At 37.2% G+C, this 23,287-nt stretch overlaps 1 protein-coding gene across 13 annotated transcripts in view; it reads right to left on the bottom strand.

Moving 5' to 3' along the window:
• The window catches only part of LNX2 (ligand of numb-protein X 2), a 92,064-nt gene that overhangs the window by 33,488 nt on the left and 35,289 nt on the right, over positions 1-23,287 (bottom strand). For 10 of the 13 annotated variants that reach the window (XM_003413953.4, XM_064275316.1, XM_064275318.1 and 7 more), the window contains one exon: positions 14,488-15,001. In XM_003413953.4, the coding sequence (XP_003414001.1) occupies positions 14,488-14,891 (404 nt within the window). In that variant the 5' untranslated portion in view covers positions 14,892-15,001. Of the gene's footprint in view, positions 1-1,187; positions 1,284-14,487; positions 15,002-19,086; positions 20,549-23,287 lie in introns of those variants that run through there. The other 3 variants (XM_064275324.1, XM_064275323.1, XM_064275326.1) reach the window with 3 other exon arrangements.

Here is a 23,287-nt window from a genome sequence, read left to right as displayed (position 1 = left end):
TCCATGAGAAGTACAGAAATCTGAACTTAATCACTACTCAGACTGAGTTCTCAGCAGTCCACACAGCAGATACATTTAAAACAAAAGCAAAAGTACAAGCTATGGTTTGGTACATATCTCAGAGACTAGTTCGATAAAAACTTGTCTTTAGGTATATACTAATACCACACACACTCCAACAGCTGTCTCTGTCCTGGAAGAATTATTCCTCAATTCTGATCGCACAGTTCTTTTTCACAAGTTAGATGGTTTAACACCAAGAATGGAAATCGACGGTCCTCTTCCAAAACAAAGGCTGCCTCATGACTTCAATCTTTAGTGCCCCACTAGGCCTCTACACTCGTCATTGCCACCTTACACATTAATTCATCAGTGGATTGTAAAAGGCTCACAGGTTACAAGGCACAGAACTAAATAATTACTTTATGATAGACATGAAAGGTGATAAAAACGGCCTCAATTGTAAAATCGGAATTCCAACAGTGGAATTACAGATATGCTATGTAACTTGAAGACTATATTACAAGAACTTGGGACACTTACATATGCACCAAGAAATAAGAACTGCTAACTTGCCTTTTTTTTTTTTAAACTTATTTAAACAAACAAAAAGAGCAGATAAATGCCCTTTTGAACTCATGATCCATTTAAATACAGGGTTCATACAGCAGATGTCAGACATGCTGCCAAGGTGCCAGTTCCTTCCATCAGATATTGTGATTGGGTAAAGTGACTAATAATGCTGACTTGTAAGAGAAAACCTGACTAGCAGCAGGAAATGAAGGAAGAGGAAACGAAGAGGAAATACAAACAGAATGTGAACACCTGGGAATTAGCCCAGCTATTAACCTTGATGACTAAGGTAGACCTGGTCCAAGCCATGATCTGTTCAAATGCCTCATATGCATGTGAAAGCTGGACAATGAAAAAGGAAGACTGAAGAAGAACTCAACCATTCTTATCGTGGTGTTGGCGAAGAATATTGAGTATACCATAGGCTGCTAAAAGAATGAACAAGGCAGTCTTAGAAAAAACACGAGAATGCTCCTCAGCAGTCGATGGTGGCAAGACTTTGGCTCACTCACTTTGGATACGTCATCAAGAAGCTAAGAAAGCACATTACGTTCGATAAAGGGTCAGGAATTAAATGGACTGACACAATAGTCACAAAATGGAATCAAACATACCAACGATGATAAAGATGGCACAGGACCGGGCAATGCTTTGTTATACACAAGGTCACCATGAGTTGGGGCCAACTAGATGGCAACTAAGAACAACAACTAAAAAAAAAAAACAAAACCCACAAATTAAATACTTACGATAACTACTTTATAGTACCTAAACATGCAAGAACAAATACAAAAAGGAAAACCTGCAGCTGTTAGGTGAAAAAAACAGGTATACTTAAATTCTCAGTGGGACAGCAAATTACTAACAGTAACTAAATAAAGACATTAGAAACGACATCTCATAAAAATATGGGCAGAATTATTTAGCATTAGAGGAGGAGGGCTACAGGGAGACCCCTCAGGAACAGCCATATCTAAGAATAAGATTCCTCTGAAGAGACTGCAATAGAACTAGAGACAGAGGGAGACCAGCACAGGAAGACTTCAGATTTTCTCTACCACTTTCTTTGTTTTAACAAAGAAAAAATGGCCAGTGGTGCATATGCCACAAAAAGACCAAAAAGTGTCGGTGTTATTTGGCAATTAGAAGATGACCGTGATCTGAGAAAGAACATTTTCAGTGATAAGGGCAAAAGCCCAGATTACAGTACCAGCATTTCTGTTCACGTGATACAGGCACACTAAAAATTACAGGCCTAACAACTGAAGGCTTTCCCTTTTTTTTTTGGTTGAAATCTTTACAGAAGTTAATCACCAGCCCTTTCTTTCATGGAGCTGCTGGGTGGGTTTGAACCACCAACCTTTAGATTAGTGGTTAATTACAAACTGCTTGTACCACCCAAGTGAGACCATAAACAAAACATATTCATCAACCAAAACAAATAATATTCATCAACCAAAACAATCTATTAATCTTTGTAAATGGAGCATTTTATAATAATAATACAAACCACAATGGGCATCTGAGAAGACAACTTGGATTACTCAGGTAACTCGGTACAGCAGGAGGCTAGTATACCCAATTCAGACCAAACCCACTGCCGTCAAGACAGTTCTGACTCACAGCAACTCTAGAGGACAGAGCAGAACTGTCCCACAGAGTTTCCAAAGAGGCTGGTGGATTCAAACTGCTGACCTTTTGGTTAGCAGCTGAACGCTTAACTGCTGTGCCACTGGGGCTCCAGGAGGCCAGTATACACATATATATTAAAAAAAAAAAACCATGAGGCCAGTATAGAGGATTTAAAAGTGAATAAAAACAATAGAATAGAAATTCACGCAACATCTTAGTTAGACCCAGGTTTTTTAGGCAAGTGCTGCAACAATGAAGATGTCAGTGGAACAGCCATTACAAAGGGAGGCAGTGCAACTTACCAAAGGCTGAGGCCTGCTCCTCCCTAGGGAGAGATCCCCAGAGTTAGTTTTATTCAAATAAAACGAAAGGGCTCTTGCAACAGCCAAGAACCAAGCTGTGGGATCGTTCTTCCCTGATGTGGGTTATGATTCCACTCTTGCTTTTCTGGCTCTCCTTATGGGAGAGCAGTAACGTATGAACCAACATGGTTTATGCTCTACTGACATCACACGTTTATACAACAATTGCACATCAGCTAACTATGGTATAACAGAACACACTATGTTATTATTTGTCATTACTGGTGGTGGAGGTGGTGGCATTAGTAGTAGAAGTAAAAGAAAGTATTGTATGTTAAGTGTCAGCACAATGCCAAGCACTTAATGAAAATCAAAGAATGTTAGCATCCTAGAACCAAGGATATATGACAAAAATAGCTATGGATTAAAATATGTAAAAATCAGATCAAGTGATATCAGTAAAAATGGTGGACTAATGACATACGAAAAACCGCTCCCTCATAAAAACAATGAGAAGACTGACAAAACCACTGTCAGAAAGACAGAGGACTGACAGAAAATTCTCAGACCCAACTATTTCTGAACTCTAGAGATCAGCCAAAGGCTTAGAGCAATGTGTTATTAGTTGCAGTGGAGTTGATTCTGACTCATGGAGATGCGGTGTGTGCGGTGTGGAACTGCTTCACAGAGTTTTCAAGGCTGCAACCTCCCAGAAGCAGATCACCAGTCTTGCCTTTTGAAGAGCCTCTGGGTGGGTTCAAACCACCAACCCTGAAGCTAGTAGTCCAAGAGCTTAACCATCTGCACCACCCAGGGACTCCTTAGGTAAACATAAAAGACAGTATAAAAGTATTATTTGCTTGTAGCTTTTTCTCATATCTGATTTAAAAGACAACTGCATAAAGCAATAATTATAATTCTGTGTTGATGGGCATATAGTGTATAAAGATGTAATTTGTACAACAATAACAGCACAAAGAAGGGAGGAGAAACAGTTAAATATAAGCAAAGTTTTTGTATACTATTGAAATTAAATTTAAATTAATTCTAACTAGATTATTATAAGATGTTAACTGTAATACCCAGGGGAATGAATAAGAAAATAATTTAATAATTATATTAAAAGAAATGACAAGGGAATTAAAACAGTACACTAGAAAATACCTATTAATACAAAAGAAGGCAGAAAGGGAAGAACAGAGGAACAAAAAAGACACGAGAGAAAAAAGTGAAAAGGCAGATGTAAATATTACCTTATCAGTAACACGTTAAACGTAAATGGACTAAACAATCCAATCAAAAGTTAGAGACAAACTTTAGACTGGAAGATACATAGGTAGAAAATAAAAGCATAGGACAAAATATATCATGCAAACAGTAACTATTTGGAGCTGGAGTGGCTATACTAATATCAACAAAATAGACTTAAAAGTCAAAATCTGTTCCTAGGGAAAAAGAAGAACATTTTACAACAATAAAAGGGTCAATCTATTAAGAGGATATAACAACTATAAACATATATTAATCTAACAACAGACCCCCAAAATATATGAAGCAAAAATGGACTGAATTACAGGGAGAAATGGGTAATTCAACAATTATAGTTGGTGAAGACTCAAGACCTCACTTTTGGTAAAGAACAGAACTAGGCATGTGATCAACAGAAAAATAGAAGACTTGGACAACACTATAAACAACTAGACCATCAGACATCGACACTCACCCAACAACAGCAGGATATACATGGAAGATTTTCTAGGACAGACCATGTGCTAGGACACAGAACAAGCCTCTATAAATTTAAAAGGATTAAAATAATGAAAAGTATGTTCTCCAACTAAAAAGGAGTGAAATTAGAAATTAACAAAAGAAAGAAAACGGGGAAATTCATAAATATGTGGAAATTAAACAACATACTCCCAAATAACAAATGAGTCAATGAAAAAAAAATCACAAGGGAAATTAGGAAATATTTGGAGATGATTAAAAGACACAATATACCAAAACTTACGGAATGCATCTAAAGCAATGCAGGCAAATTTAAGTGTAAATGTTTATGTTTAAGAAAAAAAGATCTCAAATCAAAATCTTAGTCTTCTACCTTAAGAAACTAGTGAGGAAAATTTTTTTAAAAAGCAAACTAAACCCCAAACAAGGAGAAGAACAGAAATAACAAAGAACAGTGCAGAAATCAGTGTTTTTCTCTTGAAAAACAATACAGAAAATCAAGTTGGTTCTTTGAAAATATGAACAAAATTGACAAAACTCTAGCTAGGCTGACCAAGAAAAAAAGAAGATTCAAATTACTAAAACCAGGAATAAAAAAGTGGGCATTACTACCTACTTTACAGAAATAAAAGGGTAAGGGAATTTTATGAACAATTGTATGTCATCAAATTAGACAACCAAATGGACAAATTTCTAGGAAGACACAAACTACAAAAATAGACTCAAGAAGAAATAGAAAACCTGAATAGACTGATGACAAGAGACTGAATTAGTATTTTAAAAATTTCCCATAAAGAAAGGCTGAAGCCTAGATGGCGTGACTGATAGACTCTACCAAATGTTTATAGGAGAATTCACAGCAATCCTCACAAACTCTTCCAAAAAATAGGAAACAACAGAATAAAATACACACTGATAGGAGTCCTTAGATGGCACAGTTAAGCGCTTGACTACTAGTTGAAAGGTTGGCGGTTCAAACCCACGCATAGGCACCTTGGAAGACAGGCCTGTAGATCTGCTTCCAAAAGGTCACAGCTCTGAAAACCCTATACAGCATTTCTACTCTGTACACGTGGGGTCACCATGAGTTGGAACTGACTTGACAAGGCAACTAACAACATTATGGACACCCTGCTGGCGTAGTAGTTAAGTGTTACCGCTGCTAACAAAAGGGTCAGCTGCTAACAAAAGGGTCGGCAGTTCGAACCCGCCAGGCGCTCCTTGGAAACTCTATGGGGCAGTTCTACTCTGTCCTATAGGGTCGCTATGAGTTGGAATCGACTCGATGGCATTGGGTTTGGTTTTTTTGGTTTAACAACATTACATTGATGCCAATTCTAGTCAAAGACACAAGAAAACCGCAGACCAAAATCCTTTACAACTATTAAAAAAAAAAAAAAAAAAAACCTTGCTGTCGAGTGAATTCCAACTCATAGTGACCCTACAAGACAGAGCAGAACCGTCCCCCAGGGTTTCCAAGAAGCGGCTGGGGGATTTGAACTGCCAACCTTTTAGTTAGCAGATGTGCTCTTAACCGCTACGCCACCAGGGCTCCCTTATGACTACAGATGCAAAAATTCTCAACAAAATATTAGTAAACAAAATGCGGTAACATATAAAAATGATTATACACCATGACCAAGTGGGATTTATTCCAGGAATACAAAGTTGGTTCAACACGTGAAAATGAATGTAATGCATCTTATATAAAGGATAAAACCCACCTAATCATCTCAATAGATGCAGATAAAATTTAAATAAAACACCCTTTCATGATAAAAACACTCAGTAATCTAGAGATAGAATAAAAAATCCTCGACCTGATAAAAGGCATTTCTGAAAAAGCCACAGCTAACATCATCCTTAATGAAAAAGGATTGAAAGCTTCTGCTCTCACCATTTCTATTCAACATTGTACAAGAGGTTCTAGCCAGGGCAATTAGGCAACGAAAAAAAATTAAAAGGCATCCAATTTGGAAAGGAAAAAGTAAAACTACCTTTATATATAGATGACAAAATCCTAAGGACAACACACACACACTATTAGAGTTAATAAATGAGTTTGGCAAGGTTTCAGGATACAAACTCAATATACAAAAATCAACTGTATTTCCATACTTGTGTAACAAGTAACCCAAAAATGAAATTGATAAAATAATTCCATTTACAATAGAAAATACAAAAAGAATACTTAGGAATTAATTTACAAAAAGTATAAGGTTTATACACTGAAAACTACAAAACATCACTGAAAGAAATTAAAGAAGACCTGAATACATATAAAATGAAAACCAAACCTGTTGCTGTCAAGTTTTCTGACTCATAGCGACCATATAGGACAGAGCAGAACTGCCCCAGAGAGTTTCCAAGGAGCACCTGGTGGATTTGAGCCGCCCACCCTTTGGTTAGCAGCCGTAGCACTTAACCACTACACCACCAGGGTTTCCTAATACATATAAAGACATCCAGTATTTATGGACTGGAAGAGCTGATATTAAGATTACAATAATCACTAGACTGACTGACAGACAATACTCCCTGGATTGAACACCAGATTTAATCCTTATCAAAATGTCAGCTTTTTCCCCAGAACTTGGCAAGCTGATCCTAAAATTCAAAAAGAAATGCAAAGAATCAAGAATAGCCAAAATAATCTTGAAAAAGAACAACGTTGGAGGACTCACATTTCCTGATTTCAAAGCTTACTATGAAGCTACAATAACCAAGACAGTGTGGTACTGGCATTGTTGCGTGCTGTGAAGTGGATTCCAACTCATAGCGACCCTACAGGACAGAGGAGAACCGCCCCCTTAGCGTTTCTGGGGAGTGGCTGGTGGATCTGAACTGCTGACCTTTTTTGGTTAGCAGCCTGGGCTCTTAACCACTTCGCCACAAGGGCTCTGATACTGGCATAGGGATAAAGAACAATGGAATGGAACTGAATTCCAGAAATAAACCCATACACATTTACGGTCAGTCAATTTTCAACAAGAGTGCCAAGACCAGTCAATCGGGAAAGAATAATCTTTTCAACAAATATGCTGGGACAACTGGATTAGCCACATGCAAAAGAATGAAATTGGACCCATACTTCACACCATATACAAAAATTAACTCAAAAATGGATCAAAAACTATAAAATGCTTAGAAAAAACACAGGGGTAAATCTTTGTGGCCTGGATTAGGCAAGGTTCTAGTTATTACAACAGAAGTAGAAGTAAACAAAGGAAAAAACAGATAAATTAGATTTTGTGAAAATTAAAATCGCTTGCCTGTCAGAGGAAATGATCAAGAAAGTGAAGATAGCCCATAGAACCAGAGAAAATATTTGCAAATCATATATCTGATAATAGCCTAGTCCAGGATATATGAAGAACTCTTAAAACAACAGAAAGATAATAAAAACTTGTATATGAATGTTCATATCAGCAGTATTCAAAATAGCCAAAAAGTACAAACAACCCAAATGTCCACCAACTGATGAATGGGTAAACAAAATCATACAATAGAATATTATTTGGCTATAAAAGGAAATTAATACTCATTTATGCTGTTAACATGGATGAACCTTGAAATTACACAAATGAAAGAAGTAAAAAAACACCAGGCTACATACTGTATAATTCTATTTACTGTATTTTACACAAATAACGCGCACCTTCTGCACTTGTTTGCCAGCTCCACCCCCACCTCGAGGCACCCTTACAGGTGCCGCCATGCCAATCCTCTTCCACATGTTGCTGTAAAAATTAGCACAGTGTGCTCACGAAATAGAACACCTCGTGTGGGGAGGGCGCAGCCAGCAAACAAACGCAGAAGGTGCACGCCATTTGCATAAAATACAGCATATGAAATGTCCAACATAGGTAAATCTGTAGAGATAGAAAGTAGATTACTGGTTGCCAGGGGCTTGAGGGGATGAGAATTAGGGGGTGACAGTCAATGGGTAGGGGATTTCTTTTCGGAGTGTTGAAAATATTCTAGAACTAAATAGTGGTGATCACTGTACAACTTGGTGAATATACTAAAAACCGTTATGCACTTTAAAAGAGTAAATTTTAAGGTATGTTAAGAACAATAAAAACTCACCAGAATCTGAACATAGGTTTATTCTGAGCAGTTATTCTATATGCACATAGGAAGCATATTTTGATTTCAGAAAAAGCAAATGGTGCTAAGATGCTAGGTACAGCGGGGCTTATAAAGAGAAGAGGGAGAAATATAGAAGATCAACCATTGGCTAATCTTAACATGACAGACTGAACCCTGCCTTCCCCTTCACTGAGATCCACAGATAACAGACTACTTCAGACCAAGCTGCTAATAACCTGGCTCTCCATCCACCTGCAGCCAGGAGACTTTCTGAGATTTAAATTAGGAGGTAATAGTTTGACAACTCTCCTTTTCTACTGGGACAAGACAAATTTACATTGCTATAGGGCAGTTTCTGGCAGGCTTTTGCAGTTTGAATCAGGTTTTTGTTTTAATACTTGGTTTTGTAGATCAGACAAAAAACTTAAAAGATGTCTATTATTAATTTTCCTATTCAACAGGTAAGTGATTTATATCTCAGTATAAAAAAATCAAATCAATAGTAACTTTACTGAAGGAAATATCCCCATATACATTATAAGATATATCCTGATTCAGAAATATTTAGAAATTTTAATGTATCTTAAAATAGAAAAAGATATTATCAATCTTAAAAAATGGGATATGCTCACCTTATACGTGGAGAATCATTATTAGTGTTTCTGCTTATTTAGGCCTAATAGAAATTGGGTAGTTAGGAACTGACAATATGGGCACATACGTAATAAGAAGGATCAACCACTTCAAAGGTGTTTTAAGATATGTGTGTCTTTGGCTCCTCCACGATTGTCAGAAGCCAACAGGCAAAAAGTCCTCCATAAAAAAAAAAAGCTATAACCACAGAATGTTAGAAATGGAATTGAGAGCCGAGTTTATTAAAAATAAGGAAAATAAGGCTGGGGAAGGCTAAGTAACATGCTCAAGGGCACAGAAATAATTGAGAATTTATGTTTCCATACTTCCGATCGATGGGAAATGATTTGCATTTCCTTAATTACTAAAGACGTTGAGTATCTTTTCCGCCATTTGTATATCTTCTTCGAAAAAAATGTCTATTCAAATCCCTTGCCAATTTTTAAACTGCATTATTTGTCTTTTTGTTGAGTTCTAAGAGTTCTTTATATAATAGCCTGGATACTAGATAGACCCTTACCAGATCTATGATTTGCAATATAACCCAACCAATTGATTTGCAATATATCTGCAAATATATTTGTTTTTTACACTATACATGGGAAAGAAGAAAAAAAAAAAAAAAAGAATGCTGGTAAGAATGTGACAAACACAAACTTCCCTCAACGTGAATTTAAAAGAGTAATCTTGCCTCAACCTCCGATTCTCCTCCTGCCCTATTTGACTAAAAAAGGTCTCAACGTGCAAAAAGAGAACTTCCCGTTTATTCAGCACCTAATAAAAGGTAAAAAATACAGATATTCTACAGGAAACCCTATAGGACAGAGTAGAACTGCTGCATAGGGTTTCCAAGGCTGCAATCTTTACAGAAGCAGACAGCCACATCTTTCTCTCGCGGAGCCACTGGTGGGTTAGAGCTGCTGACGTTTCTGTTAGCAGCTGAGCGCTTAACCACTGTGCCATCAGGATGAAGTGGGCCATTGGCTCCTTTTTCTATGTACAAGAATGTTCACTTACAGAGACCTGCAAAGAGAAGCTATTTTTGTAAAGACACTGTCGAACTGGACTCACAGCACATATGAAAAGGCTGCTTTTAGGCTCTGACAACTTCTTTAAAGGTTTTCTATGTATCAGTTTTTTATAATAGCATTGAATTTTAATTTAAGAGGAAAAGAAAAATGGTTCTTAGTCTTGCCATAAACTAGGATAAAAATGCACAATTTAACAACAACAAAAAATTAACACTTACAATTAATATAAGCTTTAAATGTGAAATTGTTGAGGGCAGGGTGGGCATAAGGAATATGAAGGGACAGAAGAATGCTCTACAGTGGATATCACCTGGCCAATTTCCACTATGTAGCTACTAAAGTTATTACATGATTAGTACCATACATAAAATTTCTCAAAGACTTTACTTCTGTCAAAGATGAGGACTTTCCCATGTTTTTAACTTTCCTTGTATAGGAAAGTTATTATTATTAACTGTATATGGTCAGTTAATAATAATTAGTAATTTTATTGAAAACCACATTCATCTTTCATTAATATTTTACTTTTATCTGTGAAAAAATGTCAAGTGTTCTCAAGCTGGGGCAGATCTCTTAAGAGTAGAATTTCATTCAAATAGGGAAAGAGATTTTAAACCATAATAGACTCGAAATTGCCAGCTTATGCAAACTACTGCTAATACTGTGTTTCTATTAATAATTACCGGATTTCCAAATACACTAAGTTCATGAACAAAGGCACACCCTAGTCATACAACTTTTATACAATGAGTTACTGTTGCTAAAGCTGAGGTACTATGAACTTCAATGAAACTTCTAGAAAACACCTGATCAATCTTTAACAAGTGAGACTGTCCAGAGATGCCATCAACAGTTACAATAACCATACTCTGTGCCTCATGATATTGCTTTTCTTGCTAGTTTGTGGCAGTTTTAAAATACGGCTGTAAATCTTTCTGACACTTCTCCCATTGCGAGGCAAGGCCTATATTCCCTACCCCTTGAATGTGGGTGGGCTTGTGACAGCTTCAAATACAGAGTGACAGAACAAGTAACTTCCGAGGCCAGGTCACAAAAGGCTGCACCTTGTTCACTGGAACACTAAGCTGTCCTGTAAGACGTTATCCTAAGGTTTGCATGCTGTAGAGGGCCACATGCAGGCTCTCCAGCTAGGCTGAGCCTGTGCTTCCAGACGTCCCCATCAAGGTGCCAGACATGGGAACACTATCTTGGAAGTAGACTTCCAGCTCCAACTGTTCCAGCCCCTGACTATCAAATCTTCCCAGCTAAGGCCCAGACATCATATAGCAAAGATAAGCCATCCCTGTGGTACCTTGTCTGAATGCCTGACTCACATTTATGAGCATAATAAAATGGCTGTTGTTTTACATCACTGTGTTTGGGATGGGTAGTTTCTCATCAACAGATAGCTGGAACATAGGTCAACAATGTAATGGAAAAAAAATAAGTGGCAACTTTGGGCAAGGGAATTCAAAGACTAAAAGACATGGTCCTGGTCCTGGAGGATATATTCTAACTTGCAGAAACCACTTAACATATCGACAGTATCTGGCACGTGCAATAACCGCTGAATGAACAAATGAACTATACTACGTAGGGTTGATGTTAGATCATAATTTTTTCTATCTGAATTTCCATGTTTTTACTTGAGAAACTATCGAAATATCAACAATCCTACACAAAGGTCAGTGTTCATTATATACCTGTTCAAGTGAGATATAAAAATCATATTAAATTTTACAATCTGATGTTTTGCATTTTTATAATCACTGTTGTTATTGTTGATAGCTGATGCTGTCCAGTCAGCTCCGTCTCATGGTTACCTTGCGAGTAACAGAATAAACTATCGCCTGGTGCTGCTGTGCCATGCTCATGGTGAGCATGTTGAGTCCAGCGCTGTAGCTATTGTCAATCCATCTCACTGAGGGTTTCTCATTTTTGCTGACTTATAAAAACTAATCACTCTTAACTATTTTTATCAAGCAAATCACCCACCTCTTCAAACCATTCACCTTTTCATTGTATCTCTCACACCATAGGCCTAAGACTTAGGAAATGATTCAAGCAGTAGCTCAGATATTAGTATGTACAGCTGGAAAATGGAACTTTAAACTGGATGTAATTGCTTGATCTTTACAACCCATAAACGAAAGGATAATTTGCAGTTCCACAGTTTTTATATATCAGTTTCATAAAATATACTAGAAATACTTCAATTACCTATTCAATTCTTTCATGCATTTTAGTTAATATTCCTAAAAATTTGTAAAATTTATATTATCTTGCTACCTAAGTAATTAATAACTGAACTGAGACTTGTTTCAGTTCCTCTAACATCCCATAACTGATGTTCATAAAAAAACCCAAAAAAACCGGAAACCCTGGTGGCGTAGTGGTTAAGTACTACGGCTGCTAACCAAAGGGTCTGATGTTCATAAAAGATTCATAAAAGAAATCTACCCTGTAAAAAGAATAATTCCACGAGAGAAATAAGAAAAGCCCAAAATATTCCCTAACTTCAACCATAATGAGGCCTGACCAGACTCGTATATTGAAAACTTTGGTGTCAATTTCAGAAGCTCTTTGCTATCATTTTTAGATTCTACCTCTGCTACTGACTAAGGTATAAAAAAATCTATGGGAACGTGGATTTTCCAAAAGTCTACATGTTTATGCTACACGTTTTGTTAGCTCCTATTTTTGTTTTTTTTTTATTGTGCTTTAGATGTACTTTGTACTTTGTTCTGTTTCGCAGAACTAGCTTCTCATTAAACAGTTAGTACACATATTTTTTTGTGACATTGGTTACCAATCCCACGACATGTCAACTCTCTCCCTTCTCAATCTTGGGTTCCCTATTACCAACTTTCCTGTCCCCTCCTGGTTTCTAGTTTTGTTTTATGGGCCGTTTAGTCTTTGGCTGAAGCGTGAACCTCAGGAGTGACTTCATTACTCAGCTAAAACCGTGTGCCCTTGGGCCATACTCTTGGGGTTTCTCCAGTCTCTGTCAGGCCAGTACGTTTGGTCTTTTTTTGCAAGTTAGAATTTTGTCCTACATTTTTCTCCACCTCTGTCCAGGATCCTCTATTGTGATCCCTGTCAAAGCAGTCAGTCATGGTAGCCGGGCACCATGTTAGCTCCTATTTTCAGACAGTACGATATAGATATAGGCAGTTTATAAATAACATCATTTTAATAACATCTCATTCTTTCTCATATGTCTTAATTATTTCTAATGAGTACAGTGGAACCCTTTATAACATTAATATTTAGGAGCAGAATGAACGTGTGTACTCATATGTATATGAAACTTTCATTACTACATAGCAGTAGAGAACATGACTTGTTCTGTGGTAGTCAGCACGGTAGAACGGTAACCAAGAATATTGATGTTTAAGTCCACTTGTGTTTGGAACTCAGTCTCCTTATTGCAGAATGAGAAAATTAGACTAGATAATCTCCTTCAATTCTATGGTTTTATGGGTGAATAAAGTACTCTATACCAGACTTACACTGTTATTTCTAAATCCAACTTGTTGTAGTACGCATTGTTTATCACAGCAATTAAGGTTACAGCAAATTTATACTGCACAAGTGGTTTAACTTTGAAATTTAGAAACCAATAGTTATTTCTGTCATTCTATGTGATTATATCTACATAAGACATAAGAGATGTATTTTAACCCTTCTTAAGGTAGGAAATAATTTTAAAGATCAAATCTTTTACCAAAATTGAATTATGAAACTCACTATGCAATCAGCTAAATAAATTACTTAACCTTCTAAAAAGCTTTTATTTTGTAACACATTCGGTAGAACAAAAATTCCCACTAAATGTTTAAAGTTTTCCAACATCTAATTTGTGTTTATTCTAATACCTAAGTACAGAATCTTTACAAGATTTTAGCAGATAAGCTCACATATACTTATTTCTATGATACAACAAAACCATCGTTTTATTGGCTGCATGGTATCTCATTGAGTTAATATATCACAGTATTTCTAAACCTTTCCCAACTTTTAAGCAATCGGGTTGATTCTACTTTGTTGAACTATGAGCAGTTTTGCAGCGGACATCTGTATATACAACTTTTCCTTCTTTTGGACCATTTCATTAGGGTAAATTCCAATGAGAAGAATAGCTAGATAAGAGAATATACACATTTACAGTTTTTAAAACAAACTGCCATATTGCCTTGCAAAAAGAATCTATGAGTCTAATAGTGAATATAACAGGCATGTGAATATAACAGTTTCACATATACGAGCAAAAATATTGATAGGTATAAAATAGTACTTCCTCACTACAGTTTTTATATTTACGTTTTTGGTAAATAATAATGTTAAATACATTTTCATACAATTTACTTATCGTATCTATTCTGTATTTGATTTGTTCATGTCCTTGTCCATTTGCTGATGGGTGCCTTGGTCTTTTTTAATCAACCTTTTAATAAAGCCTAGTTACGGTTCTTTCCTTTCACTTTTTTGCTTACCTGTTTTTGAGATGTGCCTCCAGGTCACAGCGCTGCATTACATCCTGGCACACTGAAGAAAACGGGCACAGAACTAATAATTTGTCTAGAAGTTTATGGACAAGAATACTAGATTTCTTACACAACTTAAAATGAAGTCTCTTCCGGTCCAGGGGACAGAAGTCTTTCTCCTGTAAGAAGTTTCTGAGGCACTTGTAGCAGAATGTGTGTCCACAGGGCGTATCCAGGGGCTGCAGCAGAGGCTGAAGGCAAATATGGCAGACTAGGTCGTCATCCACCTCGTTCTGGTAATTGTATAAGTGGTTTTCTCTTGTCCAGTGCTGCTGGCCACACTCAAAACACAGGGGATTTAGGGAGGAGGAAGGCTGTTCCACAGAAACTAGCTCATCGCTTGTTGTTCCCATTTTGAATCAACCGAAGCAGTTTCTGCTTCCTCATACGTTAGACTTCCACCTCAGGTTTTGTCTCCTTTAACAGATGGCGATGTGTTTGACAAAAGTCACGGTCTGCTTTTCTAGACAAACAAAACAAAAAACTAGTTAATATTAATCAAGATAGGTTAAAAGTATCAACACAATGATATTACTAAGTAACTTTTTTTATAAAAATTGAAATTTAGATCAGATAGCAAATTAGTCATAAAAAATATAAAAACAATGAACTAATCTGTTATACTGCCAAGTTCTCAATGAAATAAGAACTTGTGATTAAACACAAAGATGTCATATATTATATGACGTGACATAAGAACAACTAATTCGTTTTACAGACTGCAATCCCCAAATAGTTCACTGCTCGATGGTAGTTTTAAAACCAATTAATCTGCATAGTGAGCTAATAATGCAATCTGAGGTACATTATGTGACTACTTCTGCATTTTTCATTCCAGTTACAGTTTTCTGCTTCTGGTGATTTTATGCTATTGTAGTATTATATCAAAAATTTTGTCTTTGAAATGTTTTCTTAAGGATAACTCTATGCTGGTTAATAACAATGACCTTTGCTCTGCAATATGTTTTGGGAAAAATGGACTTCAAAATATGTATTGATCTGAATATTCTCTCTATATACAAAATACAGATTACAGATAGATACATATATCTGAAAACACATCTATAAAATATAGATATAAAATAATCAAATATAAAATAACATCTATGTAAATTCTATATAGGGCAATACTATTTTATGCCATTAAAAAAAAAACCTGCTATAATCCAACAGATGATGTTATAAATTTCAATTTCACCTTACATTATCCATACCAGTAGATGATGAGGTATTTAAAATCAGTGAGAAAGAGGTGGCTTAATCCAATGGTATATGGACCACTGACTATTCACCCAGAAGGAAAAGCTGGTAGATTCTTATATTACATGACATCAAAAGAAGCATCAGATACATGGAGCCCTTTACTTCTGTACTCTTAAAACAGCCTCCTCCAGTTTAGCACAAGTGCTGTGCAGTGAATTACTTAATATGGCCCTTCTAGGCATTCATACTCTTGTGAATCCCACAAAATGACTGGGTGGAACTACGCAAACAAGGTGCTTACAGGCCACTAAGGGGATTAGATAGCCTACTAATAATGCAAATAAGTTGCATGGAACCTTTGTGGGGGTGGGGCCATGCAAATAAGGCGTATGGAACTCTAATGAGGGGATTAGTCAGTTTTGCCATCTCACTCGGCTTCAAGTGAGCCAATCTCAGAGGCTGAAGGGTGGACCTCACTACCACCAAGAACTGTGAGTGGAGTGCATCCTTGAACCTGGGGTCCCTGTGCTGAGAACCTCCTAGACCCAGGAGACAGAGAGAGAACTGTCGCAAGATGGTGAGATGCAGTGGCAAAGAAACTGCGGCAGCAGAACCAGGAAACCGACACAAGATGGTGTGGTGGGCTTCCTGGCCCACAGAGCGAGAGACTTGAGAGCCTTTGGGCCGAGGCTTACTGGAGGAGTGGGGTGCCTCTGGGCACTTACTGGTGGGGCTAGAGAGCTTTGTAACACTTGTCCAGGCAGGGCAGAGGATAGACCAAGAGGCCAAGGGACCAAGAGAGAGGTCTGCTTGCAGGCACAGCTGAGAAGCTGTCCTGACCAAAGAACTGTATTCTAAGTCGTTCCCGATCCTGAATTGCACCCTGGTACTTCCCTAATAAACCCTGTATGTGAGTATGGTCTGTAAGTTCTGTGCGACCACTGCAACAAATCATCAAACCCAGCAGAGAAGAAGAGAGTGCCATGGAAGGGGCGGCTGGTGTCAGAATTTGTAAAAAAAAAAAAAAAAAAGTTGCAGGTTGGAGGTACGCCTGACCTGTGCCTCAAAGGAATCAGCCTCAGGCTGATGTTGATGGTGATTCTCTCTCTTCCCCCTTGTGACGTTAGACTACAAGGTCTGATACCGTCATGTCACTTTTACAGCAAGTCTAGCAAGAGATGCCCCCCTCATAAAACGGCTTCCACATTTTCTGCTGCTAAAGCATCAGAGATTAAAAAATCAACTCTGAAGGCAGCAGCAGCTTCCTCTGTACTCATTCTTCTGTAAACATTTAGAGAGGCCTTACTAGGTGCCAAGCACTGAACAAGGACAGAGGAAAAGTAGGGAGAGGACAGTTAAGAAAACCCTTTATTAAAATCCAATGTAATAAGTGCTTTAAGAAAGTTATACACAGGATGTTATGTGAATATAGAAAAAAAGATGAGAGAACTGGCATTTAAATCAGTGTGGCTTTGTGGCCAGAAATACTCCTAGAAGGGAAAATACAGGAACAGAGTTAGGACAGGAAGCACGGGCCAGAGAGAAAAAGTAGAGAAGGGAATCTCAAGAGAGGAGCATACGCTCTGTCCGTCACGGAGGCTTGAGCGTTCGCAGCACGTTCAGGAAATAGGACGCGAGCAAAAATATCTGCAGCAAAGAAAGAGACATCAGGGCATGGGAATTCTAAAACTCAGAGTCTCTGCAGAAAGCATAGAAAGAGTAGGGCACCATGCTAGGCTACTAGCATTTCTATTTCAGTAATAAAGCTCTCCTCCTCTGATCGCGCACATGTATTTGCCATTTTATTATCTGGAGTACTTATGAGATGAACAACATGAACATTTTAACAGATTCAACAAGAACTTCCACAAACTAGGAAGGGATGGGACAGGATTTTGATGGGATGGCTGACCTCAATAAATTATGTGCATATTTTAAAATATCTAATGAAATAAAATAGCAGCCTATGCTCTAAACTCTTATCAGTACCAACATCAAGAGAGCAAACACTTTTTGTATTTTATAACTCCTGGCCTTGTTCTTTACTTTCTCAACATGTACAACTTTTATGTGCAAGATACATGAGATTAAAGAGAGAAACATCATTTTTGTAAGACAGACAGACTGCTTCCACCAAGGTACAGTACTTCAGTACAGAATTTCTACAGACTCTTGTTTCCTATTCAATTAGCAAGAAAATTCACTTATCCTGTACTCTTCTTTGTGATAGTGTTTATTCTAATCTTTCTTTTCCTCAAAAAAATATATTGCAATTCTCGCCTCCCACATAATGACTAAGAAAGCATCTTAAGACTATTATATTTTAGCTATTTTCCAAATCTCTAAATAACTTTTAGTTCTTTATTTTCTTTTTATCACAAAGTCTTTTCATGAGGAAAAATAACATGTTACCATTTAAAATACCAAGTGGCAAGTGCATCTTCTCCACCCCCAGATACCTCTATTTTACCATGAACCAAAACAACCAAACCCACTGCCACTGAGTCTACGCAGACTCAAACATTACATAAAAATTGTCATGGGCAGATCACCAACACGCACATATAAATGTTGGTTAAAGAACTGAGAGGCAATATAGTATAAGCAGCTAGGAGCAAATATCCTGAAGCCAAAGATTACAGCCTAGGAAATCAACTCGAGGACACAACAACAATAACAACTACGCAGCGAGTCTATGGGGATTCAAATCCTGGTGCTGTCACTAAACTTTGTGACCTTCCTAATTTCTCTGAGCCTGCTTCCTTCTCATATGGAAAACAGGAGTAATAACGGTGCCTACCTCAAAAGGTTGATGTAAAGAACAAACCGAAAACCAAACCCACTGCCATCAACTTGATTTCGCCTTACAGCGACCCTATAGGACAGAGTAGAACTGATCCATAGTGTTTCCAAGGAGTGGCTGGTGAATTCAAACTGCCGACCTTTTGGTTAGCAGCCTGAGGTCTTAACCATGGTGCCACCTGGGCTCTGTGATATAAAGAAGAGTTGTGTTTATATATGAAGTACTTAAAACAGGGTTGGCACACAAATGAAAAAAAAAAAACCATTGCCGTTGAGTTGATGTCAACTTATAGCAACCCTACAGGACAGAGTAGAAATGCCCTATAGCGTTTCCAAGGCTGTAATCTTTATGGAAGCAGGGTGTCACATCTTTCTCCTGCAGAGCGGTTAGTGGGTTTGAACCACAGATATAGGCAAAGTGCTTAAAAACGTGCTGGCACATAATAGGTATTATACAACTGTTAGCTATTATTACTATTATTAAAGATAAAGAAATTCAGATAAATTCTATCATTTGCCCAAAGCCATATATCTTATAATTACTTAGTCAGAGAAACGGAAGATGAATCCAGTTCTTTCTTGCTTCAAAATCACCCAGCAGTAAACTAAGTAATTCTAGGAGAGAGGAAAGGTATTTCATGAAAGCTTTAGTGTCTCAGAAGAAGAAAGGCAGCCTGACTCCTTTCTCCAACCTTCAGTTCCAGCCCAGACAGATCATTTGATTTCTAGTTTGTGTGTAAGTCCACTATAACATCTTACACTACTTCTCAGGCTGTTATCCCTCACTAAACCATAAGCTTTTTAAAGAGTTGAACTTCTCACAGGGGAGAAGCTTAATAAATGTTGAATGACAAACTGGGTAACAATATTGTCAGTCCCGTAAAGTTCAGGAAAACCAGAATTGCATCTACGCATATGGGAGGACACGCTCGCGTTTATATATAATTGTGATTTTAGATGTTGTATTGGAACAATAACTATTCAAAATATTAGAATACAAGTTAAACAGTAATAATGTAGACATAAATGGCAGTCTTAAACATTTCCCAAAATACGAAGATTAAACCTGGCACAACGTGCATCTTTACAAATTACATTCTGTAACATTCCAGGAGTATGAAAGAGATGGAAGCTATTCAGTTGGCTGGGTATATTACAACACGTTTTTAACAGTGTCTGGAAAAACAGCAACCACAACAGAAACGGAGTTCTTAGACACTGACTGTCACCTAACTCCAGTTATGATCAGCATGCCTGTCCTTCCTGGTTTACCGGACAAGAACATCCTGTTATATTACGAAGACTTTCAGAGAAAACCATGGCTTTTCACAGTTAATTTGCACACTCCAAAGCCATATCTTATTCAGATAATTTCTCTTCACATTACTTTTGACTCAGATTTACAGAGTTCTCATGGGCCCTAACCTATCTGCTTAGAAAAAAGGATTATTTCCAAAATATGGTAAGACGGGAAAGTATTTAGGGTTCCTTTTTTTTTTTTTTTTTAGAGTCATAGGGTACAAAGAGTCTAAGAATAATTTCTCCTTACATGTCCTCTGGCAAACTCCTGCTCACTCCTCAAGTCTCAGCTCCAGCTCTATCTCCTCTCTTAAGTCTGATCGGACTCCTACCCTTGGGTGGACCTGCCGTGCCAAGCTCCTGCTGCTCTTTACACACACCCTCGTTTCAGCAATTACTACATTTGAGTGTTTGCTTATCTGTCTCCTCACCTCTTTGAGGCTAAGGGTTGTGTCTTTTTTTTCTTCTGTATTCCTAGTTCCTGGCACATACTATGCATTCAAGAAATATTTCTCAGGTCATACCAGAGCCTGAAATGTATAATGTAACTATACAAGCGTGTAGGAGAAGACCTTGTACATTTATTCGTGGCATTTGAAGAACCATGCCCTGTGATTAAGGGAAAAAAAAAAAAGACACACAAACAAAGATATTATTCCCTTAGTTTTCAAAACACTGAGGGGAAAAAAGGGATTTCCCTTATTTAATTATTATCAACACAAGAATATTTTCTTATTTTACATGCTACATATCAGCTTTGATAGCTACCTTTGTATAGAGCGGTGGTTGTCCGACTTTTTCATCTCAGGATCCCCTTATCTACTGGTTTGGCAGTTAAAAAAAAAAATTAATATGCAACTAGCATACCACTCAGCAACTTTCTGCACTCCTGGGCATTCATCCCTGAGAAGCGAAAACCTATGTTCACAGAAAATCTGTACACATGTTAACAGCAGCTTTATTCATAATATCCCTAAACTGGAAACAACTCAGAGAATGTCTTAGTATTATTAGGAAAATACTTTTGACCATGCAGACCTCACAAAAGGGAACTGGGGACCCTGGGTCACACTCTGAGAACCACTGGCACAGAGCACCCTACTGTCCTCAGAAGAAATACCAGTCAATAACCAGTAATATTTTTGGGGAAAAAAAAAGTGACAAAGGCAAAATGCTGGGATAAGCCTATGTATGGCATAGGAGTCTCTTTTTCCCGAAACAAAGGTCTCTTTCTATTGGAAGAAGTATGCCTAGATATTTTATCTAGATAGAAATATTTAGAATATCATAGAGGAGTTTTCCGTAAGTTCTATTCTTAAATTAATCAAAATTTATTTCCCACTGCATATCACTAGGAAAGCTATCAATTTTTGCAGAAAAACAATTCTCGTTTTTCGACATAAAACTATAAGTCAGCACATTTGGCTATTTGTCTCCTATTCCCTTTTAGCAAATAGGAATATCTGAAAAAACATTTTAGGTATCACTTGTAGTTAGATGCAGCCTCATTTAATAATTTAGAAAATTAGGGAGCTAAGCAAAATATGCTAGAAGCCAGGAAACTTAGACTGAGCTCTATGCTAGCTGGCTAATTAGGTCACTACACAGTTTACTCTCACTCACCACATGTTTATCCGATGCCTATTGTATGCCAGCATATTACCACATTTTATACAAATAATGCACACTTCCTGTGTTTGTTTGCCAGCTGCGCCCTCCCCAAGAAGTGCCAGCTGCGCCCTCTCTGAGAAGTATTTTCATAAGTGCCACTCAATTTTTTTACATGTATCTGTAAAATAAAAAAATTAAAAATTAGCATAAGGCATTTACAAAAATACCTTGAAGGGAGAGGGCACGGTTGGCAAGCAGACATAGAAGGTGCGAGTTATTTGTGTGAAAATATGGTATATACATTCTGGTGCCCCGACTTCCCATCTATAAACTATTAGCCTTGCTTAAACAGCAAATGATTATGCGCGCGCGCGCACACACACACACACGAAGTTTAAATCTAGCTCTAAGACTCTATGATTCTGTATCTTTTTACCTGGCAATAAAATACTTACTGATATACCATATTTACCTTTTAATCCCAATATTTGTTGGCTTTTATTTTTTAATAACTTTAATAATCTTAAATATTCTAAAAAAAGGAGGTCAAACTGTGGCTACTAGAGAATTCATTCATTTCAAGTATTCTTCTACCTTTAGTTCTTCTAATTTTGAACCACTAAACTATGATGAATACACTTTTTTTTTTTTAAATGCAAAAGGATGAAGGCAAAAGCCAATCTGGGTCACCTTAGTTCTTGCAGGTTTAGATAGTTACACTAAATTTATATATTTTTATAAAGCTATCCAGACATACTTCTATCCATAAGCAAAGATTTCTGAGAAAAGAACCTTATTGCAGAAGGACAGACTCCTACAATAGGGCTCTTCCCAATAGCACTCCTCACGAGCCAGCTGAGTTGGGTAATTTCTAACATTTTAGAGAACGTCATAAATTCACAGGTCCCACAATTACATAAAAGATGGGGGCTGATGTGATGAGGGGAGTTGCCATTTTAATTGATGTGGTTTCATTACATGTGATAAGTTTATCTGCTTGATATACTTTAAATGTTGTTTACATTACATTCAAAGGCAAGGGCTCTGATTTTAATAAATTAAATGGTTTTCTATTTTCTTCTAAAGAATGAAACCTTTCAAACATTTGACTCCCTACACAGCAAATTCTAGATATTTTCTTTTTTCCCAAGTGATTGATGAGTTCTTATTTCCAAGGTCTTTTCAATGTCTAATTTCTATAATTCTGGATATAATTCCTCCACCAACTCTCAATTTCCCAAGGGAGTAAAGGATCATCATAAGCGCAGTGATTTTGCAGTTAGAGACCCGGGTTGAAAATTTGACTCTGCCACTCATGACCTAGCAATGCGACATAATGTGGTACACCACTTAAACATATATAAATCTCAATCTCTTTATGTATAAAATAAAAATGGCATCTTGCTTATGACATAGAATTACTGTTTAAAAATGTCAGCCTGTCAGAAAAACATTTTACAAGCCACAAAGCATTATAACACTAACTTATTACTAATTAATAATTGCAAAGAATGATGTAGATGAGAAGAGACTAAATAGATTGCTGGGTAGCCCACATTCTTTCGAGTTGACTGGTGATGAGAAGACTTGGCTTCCAGTCTTCACTCTGCTTCTCCTACCCTATGCTCCCCAGCTCATCGCTTCACCTCCCTAGACCTTTCACTCTCTTTATCTGTAAAATGAGTGGACCAAACTAGAAAAACTCTAAAGTTGCTAAATAGAACCCAAATTCCATGACTCGAGAAATGTGCTTTGATTACACATTCTTTGGATTTTGGCCTAAAACAGAACATTTTTCTTTACAGGTATCCAGGCTTGAGCTTACTATACAAAA

Source organism: Loxodonta africana, chromosome 23, assembly GCF_030014295.1.
Source record: "Loxodonta africana isolate mLoxAfr1 chromosome 23, mLoxAfr1.hap2, whole genome shotgun sequence".
Taxonomy (NCBI): Eukaryota; Metazoa; Chordata; class Mammalia; order Proboscidea; family Elephantidae; genus Loxodonta; species Loxodonta africana.
Note: the sequence above shows the minus strand (reverse complement) of the source record. Positions and strands in the feature narration are given on the sequence as shown.